The sequence below is a fragment of the Mobula hypostoma genome, chromosome 6 (assembly GCF_963921235.1).
Source record: "Mobula hypostoma chromosome 6, sMobHyp1.1, whole genome shotgun sequence".
Lineage (NCBI taxonomy): Eukaryota > Metazoa > Chordata > Chondrichthyes > Myliobatiformes > Myliobatidae > Mobula > Mobula hypostoma.
Window position 1 is genome coordinate 90,194,053 of NC_086102.1, and position 19,870 is coordinate 90,213,922.

Genomic DNA, 19,870 nt, shown 5'->3' on the forward strand with positions numbered 1-19,870 from the left:
GCTCCTGTGCATTATGGTCTAACCTACTGGTGGTTTATGGAATGCCAGTAGATTGGTCATACCAGTTAGACTTCATAAGGTTTGAAACGGGACTTCAGATTTTTTCCATACTTAAATCGTTGGGTTTTCCCAGGAGAAAAGATAGCTGGCAGAATGCTTTCTGGCTGTTTGCAGCGATTGTAAGATTTTGGCATAAAACCATAGTGAGCCTAAAGAATGAATTGGAAAATCTCAGTCAGCACAGTTTTATTCTGAGAGAATCTTTATTGATGGCTCAGGGTTGGGGTACAATGTTGGAAGATAAGAATATAGAGATAGCTTATCAGCTAATAAAGTTACAGCACCTAAACGCTGCATGCTGAACTGGTTGGCATCCCAACCTTGTTAAGGTTCAAGCTTCGATGAGGCAGGGTGATGATCCCACTGTGGGCTGGGGGATGGGGACCCACAGCTGGATAATGAAAATGAGGGAGAGGGGTTAGTGCGGACCACTCAGTTTTATCCCTCGAAATGATTGCCCTGAGTGTCTGTGTTGATTTTGTTCATTTATAGCCAATCAAAAGAACACACCTCCATATACTGGATGAATTCATCCACCAGTAACTTTAGGAACTAATAAACACAAGAAAATCTGCAAATGCTGGAAATCCGAAGTAACATACCCAAAATACTGGAGGAACTCAGGTCAAGCAGCATCTATGGAAAACAGTAACAGTCAATGTTTCAGGTCAAAACCCTTCATCGGGGCAGAGAGGAAAGGGCATCTTTTTCACAGATACTGTCCAACCTGCTGAGTTACACCAACACATCGTGTGTGTTGCGTTAAGAACAATGTAGTACATCCTAATTTGTAGGATGCAACCGGAATCCACTTGAACCAAACTTGAAAATGCAGGGGGCTGGGAATCAGGTGATGGGAAAAAACTGCAGTCAACTGGATCATTTGCAATGTAACAGGCAGACAAAATCAAAAAGGTTGAATATAGGACTGAAGGTGTTATATTTGAATGTGTGCAATATACAGAATAAGGTAGATGAATTTGTAGCACAGTTCCAGATTGGCACATAGATGTTGTCAGCATCACTGAATTGTGGCTGGAAGAAGATTACAGCTGGGAGCTTAACATTCAAGGATACACATTGTATCAAAAGGACAGGCAGGAAGGCTGAGGGGGTGGTGTGGCTCTGTTGGTAAAAATGAAATCAAATCATTAGAAAGAGGAATTCTGTAACAAGACTTTTTTACTTTTGTCTCCTTAATGTCTTCCTTTAAATTTCCCTCAGCTAAACTGCTGCTGTAATCATCAAAATCTTTGTTACCAGTATTATTATTCAAATACTCTCTCCATTTTCAATTTCCATTCTACATAAATATGCTGATTCAAAACTTTGCTGCAAATTCATTAATTTATATCAATCCTGTTTCATTCATCACTCTATTTCTGATTTGTGTTAGAATCCCACTGCAACAACTTCTCATTTTTAAAGTCATCTTTTTTGAATCATGACCATACATTCCTCTCTGTAAATCTCTTGCAGTTCCTCAGGCCTTCAAAATAATGTTATTGTCATATTTTGGCATTTTGCACATTTTTGATTCTATCCATTGTTAGTGACTATGGTTTCAATGGTGTGAGCTTCCATTCTGGAATTCCCATCACAAACCTCTTGTGATCTAGATCTACATTTTACTTCTCTAAAGTGTGTATTCAAATTCAATTCCAACAAACTGTGGGAACCCCAATTGAAAAAAGGCCTGGAGATCTGATTTTTTCCTCAGCAGCTACATTTGTTCCTGTGAAATTAGGGATAAGTATTATAAAAAATATAAATTTTGCTGATCACAGTATGCAAGTTCACCAACCAGATATCACCATCGTAATCTGCTTGCATTTCTGCAATATTATTTAATTCCTGAATCACAAGGTGCCACGATAACATAGCAATTAGTGCAACACTATTACAGTTTGAAGGATTCCGGAGTTTGGAGTTCAATTCTGACGCCACCTGTAAAGAGTTTGTACATTCTGTCCTTAATCGCATGGGTTTCCTCCTACAGTCCAATGATGTACTAGTTAGTAGGTTAATTGATCATTGTAGATTGTCCTGTGATTAGGCCAGTGTTAAATAGATGAGTTGCTGGACGGCGTGGCTTGTTGGATTAGAAGGGCTTGTCCCACACTGTATCTCCAAATAAAAATTAAAAATAAAATTTGCATTGTTGTTTTGTAATCTCAAAAGAGCTTTATGAACTTGCTAAGCTCTGTCACATAAATTCCAGACTATTCAGAAATTCTACTGTCTTAAAGCTATTCCACAAAATATCTTCGATCTTTTCTCTCCCTTCACTGACTTCAATCCTTTTTCTTCAAAATTAATTTTTTTTAAACTTGTGCAACCTGCTGGAGTCACATATTGCCATATGGTCAAACCTGATGAAAGGCCTCTGCCCGAAAAGTCAACAGTACTCTTTTCCATAGATGCTGCCTAGCCTGCTGAGTTCCTCCAGCACTTTGTGTGTGTCGCCTGGACCCCATACTGTATATTTGTTATCAATGACAGAACCTTTAGTTATTTTACTTCCTTATTTTGAAGTTCATCACTGAAACTCAATAGGAATTATGTAATAATTGCACTGCAATATCATGTCCTGATATTAGCGACACCCACAACTATCAGTCCTGATGAAGGGCCTCAGCCTGAAATATTGACTGTTTATCCTTTTCCATAGATGTTGCCTGCTCTGCTGAGTTCCTCTAGGATTGTGTCTGTTGCTTAGGTTTCTAGCATCTGCAGATGTTCTCATGTTCCTGATATTAGCAGCTCCTTTTGTAGATGGTACTTAGCACTCTATGCGTTCAAAAGTGATTTTGCAATTAGTGGGTCTACTTCCAGACAGTGCATACACACGCTGTCCAGCTGTTTATATCCTTGTGCTTAATGAATCCCAGCAGCATGCAGAACAGACGGGTCACTGGTGACATTGTTGTAATTCTACACTGAGGCTAGTATTCTGTCTTAATTTCAAACTAATGAAGATTTTGGTACATCCCTTGAAGAATCCTTCACCAGCTTGTTTAAGTAGATTGCAAAATACTGGGGGTTAGTTGGCAGTTTACTTCTATGGTCTATGGGCATCAAAGAGAAAACACTCTTCTAGTTTGTTATATCGTACACAGAGGAAAATGGTTGCTGTTGTTGGAGGTTAATCTTCATAGTACTAAAACATGATTGGAGTAGCTCCCCAAGCAGCATCCTCACTACAGTTGTCTTACACTGTTTTATTAATTACTTGCCTTCCATTGTAAACCTGATTGGGAATGTTTACTGATTGGACAATATTCAATTTAGCTTGAAACTGCACAAAAAGTAATCCATTCCTTCATGCTCATTCCATCAAGTGACCAAACACATGTCTCATAAATGCAAGGTTTATGCAACCTTAACTAGGAGAGTTGACAGCTGAACCAAGAGCACTTTAGTAAAATGCTCACATTTTGACACATTAAAGCCTTTCATCATTTGTAATTACAATTCCTGATTATGATGGTAAAGTCAGCAAAGAAAGTGTATACTTCTTTTTGGAGGTTTTCCTTGGCCTACCTGACTTTCTGAACCCTGGTGACTGACAGCATGTTAATAATGGAACAGGATGAGCTTGAAGGCATGGTCTACTATTTTTTGAGCAGTTTCAAAATAAATGGAACATAGTACAATCAATAAACATTTCCAGTCAGATAAAATAAGACCATAGATATAGGAGCAGAATTAAGCCGTTTGGCCCACCAAATCTGCACCACCATTTCATCATGGCTGATCCATTTTCCTTCTTAGCCTCAATCACCTGCCTTTTCCCTGTATCTCTTCAAGCCCTGACTAATCAAAACTATCAACCCCTGCTTTAAATATACCCAATGACTTGGCCTCCACAGCAGCCAGTGGCAACAAATTCCACAGATTTACTGTCTGGCTGAAGAAATTGCACTTTCCCATTGACCTGAAATATTAACTGCTTCACCGTCCATAGATGCTTCCTGAATTGCCAAACATTTTCAGTAATGTTCAGCTTTTTTTTTTGCAGATCTCACGCATCTACAAATATTTTTCATTCTGTCTTAATTGCTTGATGACTCAGTGTGCTTTGTGACATGCATATGAAGCAAGTATCTCAGATTTGTTAAATTGATACATTTTGAATAATATCCTGCATCTCTATTCTTCCTGCCAAAGTAAATAACTTCACATTTCCCAACATTATATTCCATTTGATACTTCTTCGTTTGCCCACTTACTTAGTCTGCCAATATCTCTGCAAATATGTTGATGTTTTGTCCTTTTGACTTTCCCATCTACCTTTGTACAGTCAAATACATACATAATATACTTAATCCTTTCAGTTATGACCCTGCCCATCGTACCCTGCACCTTCACAACCCGGAAGTGCTTATTTTTGTGTCATTTAACCAACAATCTATTCTTACTAATTTATTTTTGATATCATGAGCCCTAACTTCATCCACTGAGCTTTTATGTTGCATCTTAATCATTTTTGTTGGAAATCCAAATACACTACATTCACTGGTACTATTTAGGCATCTAGTTACATGCTCAAAGTACAAGGGCTAAAATGAACTTAAATGAATGTTCTGCTAAACCTTCCAAAAACTGCAGATGAAATAAAAACAGAAAATATTGGAAATGCTCAGGTAGTTTGGAAGCATTTCTGGAAAGAAAAACGGAGTTAACATTTCTTGTTGAAGATCCTGGGAAAGTAAGGAAACAAATTAAGTTTGAAATTGTAGAGAAAATGACAATGGTATGGATGGACCAAATACCTCTGAAAGATCAAGATTGTCCAGGTAATCCCAATATTTAGAGTTCTTTAACTTAGCTGATTAAGATAATGAAGAATATTAGAGAGACAGGAAAAGAAACATAAAAAGACAGGTTAAAAATCTTGTGGGTTGAGTTAAGAAACTGCAAGGGTAAAAGGACCCTGATGGCAGTACATACAGGCCTCCAAACAGTAGCTGGGATAAAGACCATAGATTACAATGGGAAATAGAAAAGGCTTGCCAAAAGGGCAATGCTATGATAGTTATGGGAGATTTTAACATGCAGGTCGCATGGGGTAATGAATCCCAAGAAAGTGAATTTGTTAAATGCCTACAACAGGGGTCTCCAACCTTTTCTGCACTGCGGACCGGTTTAATATGGATAATATTCTTGCGCATGCATGTACATGCCGATTTTTCTCTCTACAAATCCTTTTTGGCGATTCTGTTCGGGGTGGGGGGGTGTTAATCACGACTGGAATATAGGTGATACACTCAATTCTGTTTCTAAAAGGGTTTATCTAACGAATTTAATATTAAACACACAGCGCATATTTTCCTTGCATGAATATAGTGGTAAGTCAATTATCAGGGGAGGACAGGGGAGCTTGAAATAAGTGTTGAATGAACTTCCAGTAGAAGTGGTAGAGGCAGGTTCAATATTATCATTCAAAAAAAAATTGGATAGGTATATAGACAGGAAAGGAATGGAGGGTTATGGGCTGAGTGCAGGTCGGTGGGACTAGATGAGAGTAAGCGTTCGGCACGGACTAGAAAGGCCGAGATTGCCTGTTTCCATGCTGTAATTGTTATATGGTTATGTAAGTCAATAGCATCATAACATTTTAAGTAACGTTTGGCTATTAAACACACAGCACATATTTTCCCCGTATGAACATATAAAATCATTGCAATACACCAATATCGCTGAATCAGTGGGAGCCCTGGGCTTGTTTTCCTGCAACAAGACAGTCCTATCGAGGGGTGATGGGAGACAGCGATACTCAATGGGGGTTCCTTATGTCCAGTCTATTCCGCAATTTAGTTTTCGTTGCATTCATTGCAGAGATATGTTGGAAATGGAAGCAACGTTTTCAGTGCTTTCGTGGCTATCTCAGAATATTCAGCCTTGACTTTGATCCAGAATGCCGGCAGAGATGTTATGTCAAACAGACTTTTCAGCCCACCGTCATTTGCAAGCTCGAGGAGTTGATCTCCTTCCCGCGCTGACATGGATGACGCGCGGGTAATGACCTTGTGTGCGTTCAAGCTCAATAGTGGGCGTGACAGGGAATGAGGAAAGGTGCAGCTGACCCACATCGTTTCCTCGCGGCCTGGTAGCACATGCTTTGCGGCCTGGTGGTTGGTGACCGCTGGCCTACAAGATGTCTTTTTACTGCAGTTTGTCTTTGAGGCTACTAGGGGATCAGCTATACTGGATTGGGTGCTATGTAATCAACTGGAGGCGATTAGGGAGCTTAAGGTAAAGGAGCCTTTAGGAGGCAGTGATTACAATATGATTGAGTTCAACTTGAAATTTGATAGTGATAAAGTAAAAGTCTGATATAGCAGTATTTCAGCAGAGTAAACAAAATTACAGTGGTATGAGAGAAGAGCTGGCCAAGGTAAATTGGAAGGAGATGTTGGCAGGGATGACAGCAGAGCAACAACAGCTTGAGTTTCTAGGGGAAAAAAATGAGAAAGGTGCAGGATAGATGTATTCCAAAAATAAAGAAATACTCAAACGGCAGAATAGTATAACTGTGGCTGACCAGAGACGTCAAAGCTAATGTAAAAGCAAAAGACAGGGCATACAACAAAGTGAAAATTAGCAGAAAGGTAGAGGATTGGGAAGCTTTTAAAAACCTACAGACAGTAACTCAAAGAATCATTAGGAGGGAAAAGATGAAATATAAAAGCAAACCAGCAAACAATATCAAGGTGGATAGAAAAAGCTTTTTCAAGTATATAAAAAGAGAAATGAGAGTGGATATGGGATCATTAGAAAATGATGCTGGAGAAATAACAGAGGACAAGGAGATGGCAGGTGAACCAAATGAATATTTTGCATCAAACTTCACTGTGGAAGACACTAGCAGTGTGCCAGGTGTTGAAGGGTGTAAGGGAAGAGAAGTGATTGCAGTTACAAGGGAGAAGGTGCTGAAAGACCTAATGGTGTGCAAGTCACCCAGACCAGATGAACTGCAGTTTAGGGTTCTGAATGAGGTAGCAGTAGAGATTGTGGAGGCATTAGTAATGATCTTTCAAGAATAATTGGACTCTGGCATGGTTCCAAAGGAATGGAAAATTGCAAATGTCACTCCACTCTTTAAGAAGGGAGGGAGGGAGGCAGCAGAAAGGAAATTTTAGACCAGTTAGCCTGATCTCACTGGTTGGGAAGATGTTGGAGTCAATTGTTAAGGGTGAGGTTATGGAGTACTTTGTGACACAGGACAAAATAGGACAAAGTCAGCATGGCTCCTTAAGGAAAATCTTGCCTGACAAACCTGATGGAATTCTTTGAGATTACAAGTAGGTTAGATAAAGGAGTGTTCGTGTTACCTTCCATATTCCAGAGATGTGCTTGTAGATTAATTGGCTGCTTTAAACTGCACATGATTTAATGACAGGAGGAATCACAGGTGAGTTATGGGCACCTGTGAGAGACAACGGGCAGTAGGTCTGCAGAGAAAGAATGAGGGGAAACGGGATTGTTTCCTTGAAAGCTGGCATCAACTTCCAAGTACCCTTCTTTTATTCTTAATAGGCCTATTGAGAAAAAATGTAAACCAAGATAATTCCCATAGATTTATGCATAAGATCCAAATTTTGGCAAAGAAACCAGCCGACAGGACCAAACATTAATCAGTGAACACGGGTCCACAACAAGCATAACTCCGGTTGCCTCACATTAACAAATAAACATATTTCGACGAAGAAATCAAACCGTGGGAATCAGACAGACAAATACAGTCACCGCCATGAAACAAGTTCACACTATGAAAAGCGGTAACCACTAAGGCGAGTTGAAAAGTACCAGCAATCACTACAACTCAACAACTAGTTTAAACTACAAGAGTTCCTTCCCTCCAAACACGACCCCACCTCCGGCCCCGTCACTCCAACCAAATGCCACTGAAACCACGGCCACCACGCCAGCCCCGTCCCTCCGGCCGCGACACCACACCACTCCGCCCCTCCAACCACGCCTTCCCCCCATCCTCGCACCCGCAACCTCATCCCAGGGAGAGCCTGCATCCCTGAGCAGCAGGCGCGGTGACAAAGCCCCGGCCGTGATTCAGGTAGACGGCAGCAGTGCGCGCCTAAAGGTCGGGACCTTCCCCGTTCCTCTCCCTGCGCCTGCGCACCAGCCACGCCGCGGAGAGGCGGCAAGGACCCGCCGTCCGTCCGATCGCGGAGCGTGTGGGGAAACTCGTTGGTAAGTTATCGTTACCCGAGCAAATTCGCGACTGAAAATTAACTGTTCCCAAACCGACGAAATTGATTAAAGCATGTCCTATTACATGGATTGTCGAGATGGGAATACACATACTAGTGGAATACTTATCATTTTAAACGTGAGCAGTCTTAACTTCCTGATTCGTTATCGTTTCTTATTCTTTGCTTGCGGACTGTTTAATTCCTTCACAGATGCTGCCTGTCCAACTGAGTTTTTGTGGCATTTTCTATCTGATGCCATATTTCCAATGTTGAATTGATGATTCTGAGATCTATCATCTGTTTGCTTTTTACCCCCAGTTGGATAATTCTTAATATATTTCTGTTTATCAGTGTTTATGGTCAGCTTTATGTGCCACCCAACCATCGACATATGGCACCAAGCCACAGAACTCCACTAAAGCAGCTCTCAGAGCCGTTTTCCCCAATGTCCTGAGTCTTAGAGTTGTGACTCCAGTGGGAATCTCCAAAACTTTTCTTACATCAAGGAACAAAACACGGATAATCACCTATACACCAGTGGCAATTTACAGCAGCCTTTGGACAAGAATGTCTTTAGGATGTGGGAGGAAACAGAAGCACGTAGAGAAAACCCACATGGCTATAGAGAACATGTAAACTCTATCTACAGACAGTACTAATGGTCAGGATTTGTGATGCAATGGCTCTACTAGCTGCTTCACTGTTTTGCTTATCTTGGAAATTAATACAGTATATAAAAATGACAACTGTAATCAATCCGTCTAATGCTGCCGCCTTTGAGAACTGCAGTACACACTGGGTACCTTTCCTTAATTCTCAGAAGGCAACATCAGTAAAACTGACAGGCAAGATCTGTTAATCAACAGTTACTTTTAGAAAACCAGTGAACAATGTCTCTGGATGGAATAAGTTGCGACAACAGGGGTAAGTTTTTTACGCAGAGAGTGGTGAGTGTGTGGAATGGGCTGCCAATGACGGTGGTGGAGGCAGATATGATAGGGTCTTCTAAGAGACTCCTGGACAGGTACATGGAGCTCAGAAAAATAGAGGGCTATGGGTAACCCTAGGTAATTTCTAAGGGTTGGACATGTTTGGCACAGCCGAAGGGTCTGTATTCTGCTGTAGGTTTTCTATGTTTCTATATTTAAAAAACACAGTAGTTACCATGGTTCCATGAATTCTTTAGAATAAATTAGCTGCATTCTCCTATATTTTTTTCTGTCTTTCAGGGTAGCAATAATTTTTTTTGGAAAGCACAAGAATTAAAGAGTGAGTTTATTGAAACATTTGAAAGTAGAAAGTGCGATGAAATTCTGTCAGGGCATCCAGGAAACTGTGCAGTTAAGTCTGATATCTTAAGTCAGAGGAGTGCTTGCTTTCTTCTGACTCAGAAGGAGACCAGTTATCAGATCCATGCTAGCTCCCAGCACAGTAATTCTTTCAGTCCCACTTCCCCTTTTCTTGTATCTCTACAACTTAATCTTTCTCAAATCCCTATCAGTTACCTTTTGAATTGTTTGCCACTTTTACTGGAGTGATTTACAGTAGCTAATTAAACTACCTTTGTGATCTGGGAGAAACTTAAAACACTGGGGACATGTGCTATTTCATGAAGAACATCATCATCATCATGTGCCACACTCTGCCAGAGCCTCAGCGACCACTTTTTTCCACTGCGATCTGTCGGCAGTAAAACCTCTTGCATCTCTGGCGGTGAGGCTGGTCCACTTCTTGATGTTGTCGATCCAGGTTGTCCTCTGTCTGCCTCGGGAGCGGCTTCCTTCTACTCTGTCTTCAAGCACAGTGCGTTCCAGTGTGTCATCAGTTTTTGAGATGTGTCCAAAATAGCGAAGTTTCCTTTGGATAATGGCTTCCAGAAGTATTGGTTTTGTGCCAATTTTTTCTAGGATGAAATTGTTGGATCACCTTTCAATGTATGATACCCTGAGGATCCATCTGTATGTCCACATTTCAACTTCTTTTCATCAGCTGCTTTTAGGGTCCATGTTTCACAGCCATATAGGGTTACTGGCCAGATGAGACTCTTGAGGAGGTGTATCTTGGTGTCAGTGCTCACAGATCTGTAGCCTGATTTATACTTCTGCGTGAACTGGACACCGTAACCTACGCAAGTGACTTACGCGCATTGTGAGCATTTATACTTGTGCGTTGGTGGGTCTGCGCCACTCTGCAATTCGCGCACGTCATGCATGTGCACTCACCTGCCCACGCAAGGCTTCATGGTCATGGTAGTCTCGGGGTAAACAAGACGCGAGTGTTTTTTTTTCATAAAAGCAAAATGTGTCCTCCATAATTTCGGAAGTCTGTAAAGCTTTATGGAAAGCATTGCAGCCAGAGTTCCTTCCCTGCCCTTCAGTCGCCCAATGGGAAGCTATTGCAGCGTAGGAGGAAATGCGATGCTACCAAGCGGACCAATCACAGTTGTTGCGTTCTGCATTGCCGCGACGTGCGGTTACATTTTGGGAGAGGTGCGGGTCGCAGCAACGCAAGCTCTCGTGTAGGGTTTGCGGCGACGCGTTGACACAGAAGTATAAATCAGCCTTGTCTTTCCAGATGTTCCAGAGTTTGGGAGTGCTTGTCCGTGCCATTGCTAACCTTGGCCTTATTTCCCTGCTGCATTCATTTGAGTCATTTAGTTCTGCACCAAGGTATATAAAGGAGGACATTGTTCGATCTTGTCATTTCTGATGTAGATGTCAGCTTGAATTGCAGTTTTGCTTATCACCATAACTTTGGTCTTTTTGCCATTTATCAGCAATCCAAATTCAGCAGAGACTTTTGCAACATTATTGAGTAGTGCTTGTAGGTCTTCTGTTGTGGCTGGCAGGGCTGTGTCATCTGCGTATCTTAAGTTACTGATGGTCCTTCCTCCTATTTTAATTCCAGTGTTGTCTGCAATTGCCAGTCTCATGATCATCTCAGTGTAGATGTTAAAAAGGTGTGGAGAAAGGATGCAGCCTAGGCAGACTCCTTTCCCATTGTAGAATGATTCGGTCTCACTAGATGTGGTCCGAAGGCTGGAGGATTGCGTAGCATACAGTGTTTCTAGAAGAGCCACTAGGTGTGGTGCCATGCCCTGTTGAATCATTGTCGTCCACAGTTTGGTGTATTGGACACGGTCAAATGCCTTTGAGTAGTGTATGAAGCAGATGTACGGGGGGGGGGAATGGGGGGGCGGGTGGTATTGACCTCTCTCATTTTCTCCATTATTAGGCGCATGTTGAAGAGCTGGTCCCTGGTACCTCGGCCACTCTTGAAACCAGCCTGTTCGAGTGCAATTTCTCTATTACGTAGTTCTCTAATCTCTCGGAGATGATTATGAGTAGAACCTTGCTGGCGTGTGATATCAGTGCAATTGTTCTGTAATTACTGCACTGCAGGAGGTCTCCTTTCTTGGGAATTGGAATGTAGACAGATCCGCACCAGTCTGTTGGCCATTTGCCAGTCTTCCAAATGGCTCAGACAATGCGATGCAAGATGTGGGCCATTGAGGTACCTGTTGCTTTCAGTAGTTCTGCTGGTATGTTGTCTGCACCAGGTGCTTTACTCTTTTTAATCTTCTCGATTGCTCCTTCTACTTCTGCCAGTAGTGGCTCTGGTTCTAGTGTTGTCCAGTCAATGGCTTTGTCACGGTTTTCATTCTCGTGATTTTCATAAGAGTTTCTTGGTATACTTGAGCCACCTTTCCCTCACATCTGCAACTCCTGTCAGAATTTTTCCTTCGTCATTTTTGATTGCACCAATTCTTGCTGTGAAGGTGCCGGTAAATTCTTTTACTGCAGCATAAACTATCTTGCTGATGCCTTTGTTGGCCTCATTTTCCATGTTGGAGCAGATGCGTTGTAGGTATGCCTCTTTGTCAAGCCTGCAGCGTCGTCGTACTTCACGCTTCAGCTCCTTGTATTCCTTACTTGTTCCTTTCTGACCTTTCACCAATCTCTTCTTTTCTACTGCATACAGCGTTTCATTTGTGATCCATTCTGTGCCTTTGTGCTTGCGTCGCTTTGGAATGTGTTTCTCCGCTGGTGTTGTCAATGCATCTCTTGTTGCGCTCCAAAGTTCTTCTGGTTCGACCTCTTCTTGTAAGTTCAGCAGGGCTTCAAAACTGTTGCAAACCTCTATGCTGAAAGAGTTTGATATGTCTGAGAGGTCATATCTGACTGGTGGTTTTGCTTGTTTTACGTTCTTAACCCTGAGCTTCATCTTGGCCAACAGCAGTTGATGATCAGTATCACAGTCAGCTCCTGGATATGTCCTGTATTTCAGAATATTTGATTTCTAACTTTTGTTGGTGAGGATATAATCAATCTGGTTCCTGGTTTTACCATCAGGAGCTGTCCATGTGTATTTGCGCCAAGGGTATTGATCAAACATTGTGTTCATTATACAGAGGTGGTTTTCTTGACAGAACTCAACTAGCCATGTCCCCCGTTCAACTGCTGTTCCTAAACTGTTGTTTCCCATGACTTCCTTATTCAGAGATGTTTGACCTACTTTTGCATTGAAATCAGCCAGAATGAACACATCAGATTTCAGAGTATCATCAATGAGGCCTTGCAGGTTGTTGTTGTGTCCCTCAAGCTCTTCCTCCTCTGCATCGCTAGTTGGTGAGTAGTTGACAATGAGTGTGATTGGGAAAGCCTTGCATTGTATGCGGATGGACATTTGTCGTTCGTTCAATGGGTTGTAGCCTAGTACTGCTTTAGCTAATGCTTGCTTCAAGATGAATGCAACACCTGCTCTTCCTCCTTTCTCAGATCCAGAGTAGTACATTGTGTAGCTGTTCTTTGTTGTAAAATGACCTATCAGACTATCTGATCTCTGTTATTCCAATGATATCGCAGCCGTCAATGAGAAGGTGAAGTTTCCCTGTGCTTCTTAAAGTGCGAACATTCCAAGTGCCAATATTGATATAATGTTTGTCTTCTTCCAGCACTGTTTGTGTCAGATTCTGGGGTTCCTGGAGGAGAATTTCCCCCAGAGTCGTCATTATGACCAGAGGTACTTGAAGTGCCGTCAGCATCTTCCCCAGTAGCATTGTTACCATGATACAACCTGCGGGTCCCACTGCCCATAGAAAGGTTTTTGTCATTCATTGGTCCTGTCATAGAGTGAAAGTGGTTGTCTTGGAGGAAAGAGGGTTCTGTGAGTGGTCCCCCACGGCCTTCTCACAGCGCAGTGGTCACTCACTGACTAAATTGCCCAGCCATTGATGCCATTATGGCGTTCTTCCACCTGAACAGTTGACATTATTGGCGTTGACCTGCTGAGTTCCTCCACCAATGCTGTCATCCAACACCCTGCTGCCAGTGTCTTCACCCTGGTAAGGGAGGCTGACAGGTGCTAGTCCTTCCCCAAAGGACACCTGGGGGTACCAGCTGCGGTTAGGAGGCACTCCATCATTGTCATAGCCCTTGCAGACCCCTGTGCCTGGATGCAGTTTTACATCTTGCCCAGGAACCATGAAGAACATGCAGATTCCAAATTGAGGATTACACCTGGGTCACTAGAACTGGGAGAAATATGACTGGCATTTTAAGTAGGGACAAAAAGAGCTACTTTTTTGTCCTATAGTAGATTTGAATCAAAATTCATTTGAAAATGAGAGTGAGAGAGATGAGCTGCACATCAGAAATAGATTTCAAATCTTTATCTTCCTTCTTCTTCCAATAGATGCTGCCTGCACAATGAAAATTAAAGATTCCCAGCATCCTCTGTAAAAATTTAGAATTGGGTGTTGACAGTTAGCTGGTAACACAAATCTCAGGAATGTATTAGAACTATGAGAATATGTATTCAAAAGTTTCACTATTTTCGTATCAGAAATTCTAACTTATATTATCTGGTATTTGGAGAAGTTAAATCTCAAAACTTAGTCCAAATTATCCAGAGTGCAAGTATAAAATACAAGGAAGCAAAAATTAGTGGGAAGACAGAGGATTGGGAAGTTTTTAAAACCTTACAAAAGGAAACCAAGAAGGTCATTAAGAGGGAAAAGATTAACTATGAAAGGAAGCTAACAAATAATATCAAAGAGGATATTAAAAGCTTTTTCAAGTATATAAAGAGTAAAAGATAGGTGGGAATAGATATAGGACCGATAGAAAATGATGCTGGAGAAATTGTAATGGGAGATAAGGAGATGGCAGAGGAACTGAATGAGTATTTTGCATCAGTCTTCACTGAGGAAGACATCAGCAGTATACCGGACACTCAAGGGTGGCAGGGAAGAGAAGTGTGCGCAGTCACAATTATGACAGAGAAAGTACTCAGGAAACTGAATAGTCTAAAGGTAGATAAATCTCCTGGACCAGATGGAATGCACCCGCGTGTTCTGAAGGAAGTAGCTGTGGAAATTGCGGAGGCACTAGCGATGATCTTTCAAAAGTGGATAGATTCTGGCATGGTTCCGGAGGACTGGAAGATGGCAAATGTCACTCTGCTATTTAAGAAGGGGGCAAGGAAGCAAAAAGGAAATTATAGACCTGTTAGCTTGACATCGGTGGTTGGGAATGTGTTGGAGTCGATTGTCAAGGATGAGGTTACAGAGTACCTGGAGGCATATGACAAGATGGGCAGAAGGCAGCATGGATTCATTAAAGGAAAATCCTGCCTGACAAACCTATTACAATTTTTTGAGGAAATTACCAGTATGCTAGACGAGGAAGATGCAGTGGATGTTGTATATTTGGATTTTCAGAAGGCCTTTGACAAGGTGCCACACGAGGCTACTTAACAAGATAAGAGCCCATGGAATTACGGGAAAGTTACGTACGTGGATAAAGCATTGGCTGATTGGCAGGAAACAGAGAGTGGGAATAAAGGGATCCTATTCTGGTTGGCTGCCGGTTACCAGTGGTGTTCCACAGGGGTCCGTGTTGGGGCCGCTTCTTTTTACGTTGTACATCAACGATTTAGATTATGGAATAGATGGCTTTGTGGCTAAGTTTGCTGACGATACGAAGATAGGTAGAGGGGCCGGTAGTGCTGAGGAAACGGAGAGTCTGCAGAGAGACTTGGATAGATTGGAAGAATGGGCAGAGAAGTGGCAAATGAAGTACAATGTTGGAAAGTATATGGTTACGCACTTTGGCAGAAGAAATAAATGGGCAGTCTATTATTTAAATGGGGAAAGAATCCTCGTACAGGATACCCTTAAAGTTAACCTCCAGGTTGAGTCAGTAGTGAAGAAGGCGAATGCAATGTTGGCATTCATTTCTAGAGGAATAGAGTATAGGAGCAGGGATGTGATGTTGAGGCTCTATAAGGTGCTGGTGAGACCTCACTTGGAGTACTGTGGGCAGTTTTGGTCTCCTTATTTAAGAAAGGATGTGCTGACATTGGAGAGGGTACAGAGAAGATTCACTAGAATGATTCCGGGAATGAGAGCAATAACATATGAGGAACGTTTGTCCACTCTTGGACTGTATTCCTTGGAGTTTAGAAGAATGAGGGGAGACCACCTGAGAAACATTTCGAATGTTGAAAGGCATGGACAGAGTGGATGTGGCAAAGTTGTTTCCCATGATCGGGGAGTTTAGTACGAGAGGGCATGACTTAAGGATTGAAGGGCGCCCATTCAGGACAGAGATGCGAAGAAATTTTTTTAGTCAGAGGGTGGTGAATCTATGGAATTTGTTGCCACGGGCAGCAGTGGAGGCCAAGTCATTGGGTGTATGTAAGGCAGAGATTGATAGGTATCTGAGTAGCCAGGGCATCAAAGGTTATGGTGAGAAGGCGGGGGAGTGGGACTAGATGGAAGAATGGATCAGCTCATGATAAAATGGCGGAGCAGACTCAATGGGCCAAATGGCCGACTTCTGCTCCTTTGTCTTATGGTCTAAAATGCCTGCAGGTGCCGCACCATTGGTTCTTCAACAAGTACATGAAAATTAAGCTATGCAATAAGCATTTACGGTAAAGTCAGAAACCAAAGAAAAAGTAAAGGAGTGTTTTAAAGGCAAGGTGTGCACATTTTCCAACATGAAATTCATCACCATACAAATCTCCTGTTCTGTTTAACAGTATTAATATACAAAAACTGGAGAGGAAATCAAACCTTTCTTACGAGTTCAGTATTTTGCTTATTGATGAATTTAGCTTAATTTCTAAATACTATTAATATTTGCTATGTCTTTTGCTTTTTAAGGTATGGCTGTCCAGAACACAGAACTTTCTCTTTCAGAAATAGTTAAAGAAGTGACACAACAACAGCAACAACAAGCAGCCGAAGCAGACAAAAATAAGGTCATTCTTAGTCACTTGCAGGTATTGGTTTATTTTGCATTACGAGATCAAGGATATATGTTAATTAAAAGAAAGATGTCAAAAGTACACGCTTTGAATACTGATCATAGTCTTCAGTACTTACTCATTTCTTACATAGAATCATAATCAGAAAACATACTGAGAGGGAAAGGAAAGATGTGCCTGGTCATAGAATCTCATTGAAAGTGTTGGAAATTCTGAAGGATCTGTTGAATGTGGAGGCTGAAGGCATGCAAGGTGAGGATAAGGAAAAGGCTAATCTTGCTCTGGCAGGAAGAAGACAATGTGAGAGCACAGTGCAAGAAATATAGGAGAGAGTTGAGAAATTTTCAACTCCCAAATATCTGGGTATATGCAAGTTCCCATGGACGTTCCTTTGATTCAGACATTTTTAGAGAAAATAAGTGGACATGAAGAAGAAGTTATTGAATGAAAGAACAAATGTAACCAATCAAATGATTATGGTGATAGAGGAGAAATGGTTGGATCTCCATCAAAGGGAGAAATGAAAAGCCCTCAGACCATCCTCATGTGGAATGAAACAGGAATTCGAATATAAAGGACTAAACAATAGGAGAAAGGATTAAGTTAATGTGGTAAAAACAAGCTGACAAGATTACCCACACTAGCTGGCTACTAGATTCTGGGGAGGTGATAGAAATGGGATGTATTTAGTTGTGGAATAAGGGAAGATTTCTAGAGGAGGTAAGGTTAGTGATATGATAGAGTTCCAGAGGAGGTGTGAGAATTATCTGAGGGATGACATTGTGTCTGTGCCAATTTGCCAAGCTATAATGGGTTTGATAACAATACCTGTATTGGAGTTGGATGACCTTTAGTGAACAGTGTGCTGCAAGTTCAGGAGTAGGACTGAGGCAGTCAATTTTATACTGGCAATTAGCAATAAATAGATCAAGTGAGGAAGCCAGGAAGGAGAGAAAGAGACCTCTTGTCTTGAGATGAGAAGGGGTCCACAATCTTGGGGGGAGGAGTCCTGACAAGAAGAAAAGACTGAGTATGGAAGTAAAGGCAGCAAAAATGCTCATTGTCGCATTGACCCCGAGTCCTGCTTGAAGATCCTCCTCCAAGACTGATCTGCCTTGAAGCAGCTTAACACTGCTGTGTACGTACATCTATTGATGCTTCTGGACACATCTTCAGTGATGTTCCTGGAATCATCGGGTGTTTTGGGTCTTTCAACATCATACACCCTCCTCCAGGTGACCCAGCTGGGGCTGATCAGACCCCAGCTTGTGTCCAGATGGCTAGCTACTTATGACTCCATGGCTCCCCTCTTTTGAGCCATTGCCATCTTGAGGCCCTCTTTGCTGCATCGGTGGTACCGGATGGCTCTCCTCTTCCTCTCTCCCTCGATGCCCAAAATGCTGAAGGCTCTAACTAAAGAACGGTCTATGAATCCCCTACAACCAACCTCCACTGGGAGACACCTCGCTCTCCATCCAGCCTGCTGACAGTTGCTGACCAGTCCTGCGTACTTGGAGAGCTTCCTTTCAAAGGCCTCCTCCAAGCTATCTTCCCATGGGACTGTCAGCTCCAGCAGCACCACTTGCTTAGTAGACTCAGACACTAGGATAATGTCTGGTCGCAGGGTGGTGGCTGTGATATGGTTGGGGAACTTCAGCTGCCCTTCGAGGTCCACCAACAGCTGCCAGTCCCTTGCAGAGGTCAGAATGCCTGCAGATGTTCTTTTGGCAGGTGCTGCTCCCCAGCTCTGACAAAGGCAATGGTCTGCTTGGAGGGTCAGGACCGCTTCGCCTACTCAACTCCTGCGCTGACGGCTTCAGCGATGGTCTTCAGGACCAGAGAACCTGAAACAAATTAAGGAAAAACATTGTCTGGGTGAGAAGCCAGAAGGGCAAGATTTCTTCTCCCAACTCACATTTATGTGCCATGACAGTTGCTTTCCCCAGTCCATCTTAATCTCTTTTTGTGTTTTTCTGACCCAGGCTATCTTCAGCCTCGAGCAACCATAATAAAACTAGTGAACTGTTACTAATAAAGAACAGAACTTGGCACAGGAGATTTGAAAAAGCACACCCTGAAGTACTATCAATCATTGACTTCCACTGGCGTTTTTAAAAACAAGTGGAACCTCAATGATGTTTTGACATAAATATGAAACTTTAATTTATTTGGTGCCTTTTGACAGAGACCATTTCATATATACTTCAGAGAGAAATCAGAGGACAATAAGAGATAACTTGTCTCCTAAGACGTGCAACTTTGATAGAGAAATGTACAGCACAAGAACAAGCCTTTTCTGCTCTTCCTGCAGGCTGATTGATGCCTATCTACAATAATCCTATTTGCCCATTTTAGACCCATATCATTCTCTGCCTTTCCAATCCAAGAGTCTGTCCAAAGGCCTTTTAAAAGCTATAATTGTATCAATTTCCACTGGCAGCTCCTAGATATATTCACCATGCTCTCTGTGGGAAATGTACACTTCAGATATCCTTTAAACTTCTCCCTCTCACGGTAAACCTCTGTGCTCTAGTTGTAAACGCTCCTGCCCTGGTTGGGGGGGGGGGAGGAGGGGAGCCTTCTGAGTATCTATCCTCCATGTAAATTTCTGTGACATCACCCCTCAGCAGTGAGCTTTAGAACACCAGCAATTACCGATTTGGTTCAATTTCCACAGCTTTCTGTAAGAAGTTTGTATGTTCTACCTGTAACCACATGGATTTTTCCAGATTTCCTCCCACATTCCAAAGAGTTAGTAAGTTAGAGTTAGTAAGTTCTGGGCAAGTTATGTTGGTGCCAGAGGCATGGCAACTCTTGCAGGCTGCCTCCAGCACATTCTCAGACTATGTTAGTTGTTGTGTTATAAGACCATAAGACATAGGAACAGAATTAGGCCATTTGGCCCATCAAATCTCCTCCGCTATTTCATCATGATTGATCCATTTTTCCTCTCAGCCCAATCTCTTGCCTTCTCCGCATATCCCTTCGTGCCTTGCCCAGTCAAGACCCTGTCAACCCCTGCCTTAAATATACATAAACACTTGTCCTCCACAGCTGCGTATGGCAAAGAATTCCACAGATACACCACTCTCTGGCTAAAGAAGTTCTTCCTCATTTATGTTCTAAAAAAATGCCTCTCTATTCGGAGGCTATATTCTCTGGTGTTAGACTCTCCCACTACAGCAAACATCCCCCTCACGTCCACACTATCAAAGCGTTTCATCGATAGGTTTCAATGAGGTCACCCCTCATTCTCCTGGATTCCAGCGAATACAGGCCCAGAGCCATCAAATGCTCTTCATATAACAAGCCATTCAAAC

The 19,870-nt window shown here is 42.2% G+C and overlaps 1 protein-coding gene across 1 annotated transcript in view; it reads left to right on the plus strand.

Annotated features, from left to right (window-relative positions):
* The first annotated feature begins 8,228 nt into the window (after positions 1 to 8,228).
* The window catches only part of LOC134347590 (coiled-coil domain-containing protein 122-like), a 71,167-nt gene continuing 59,525 nt past the window's right edge, over positions 8,229 to 19,870 (plus strand). Inside the window, exons 1-2 of the mRNA XM_063049942.1 lie at positions 8,229 to 8,274; positions 16,447 to 16,565. Of these exons, the coding sequence (XP_062906012.1) occupies positions 16,449 to 16,565 (117 nt within the window). The 5' untranslated portion in view covers positions 8,229 to 8,274; positions 16,447 to 16,448. The remainder of the gene's footprint in view (positions 8,275 to 16,446; positions 16,566 to 19,870) is intronic.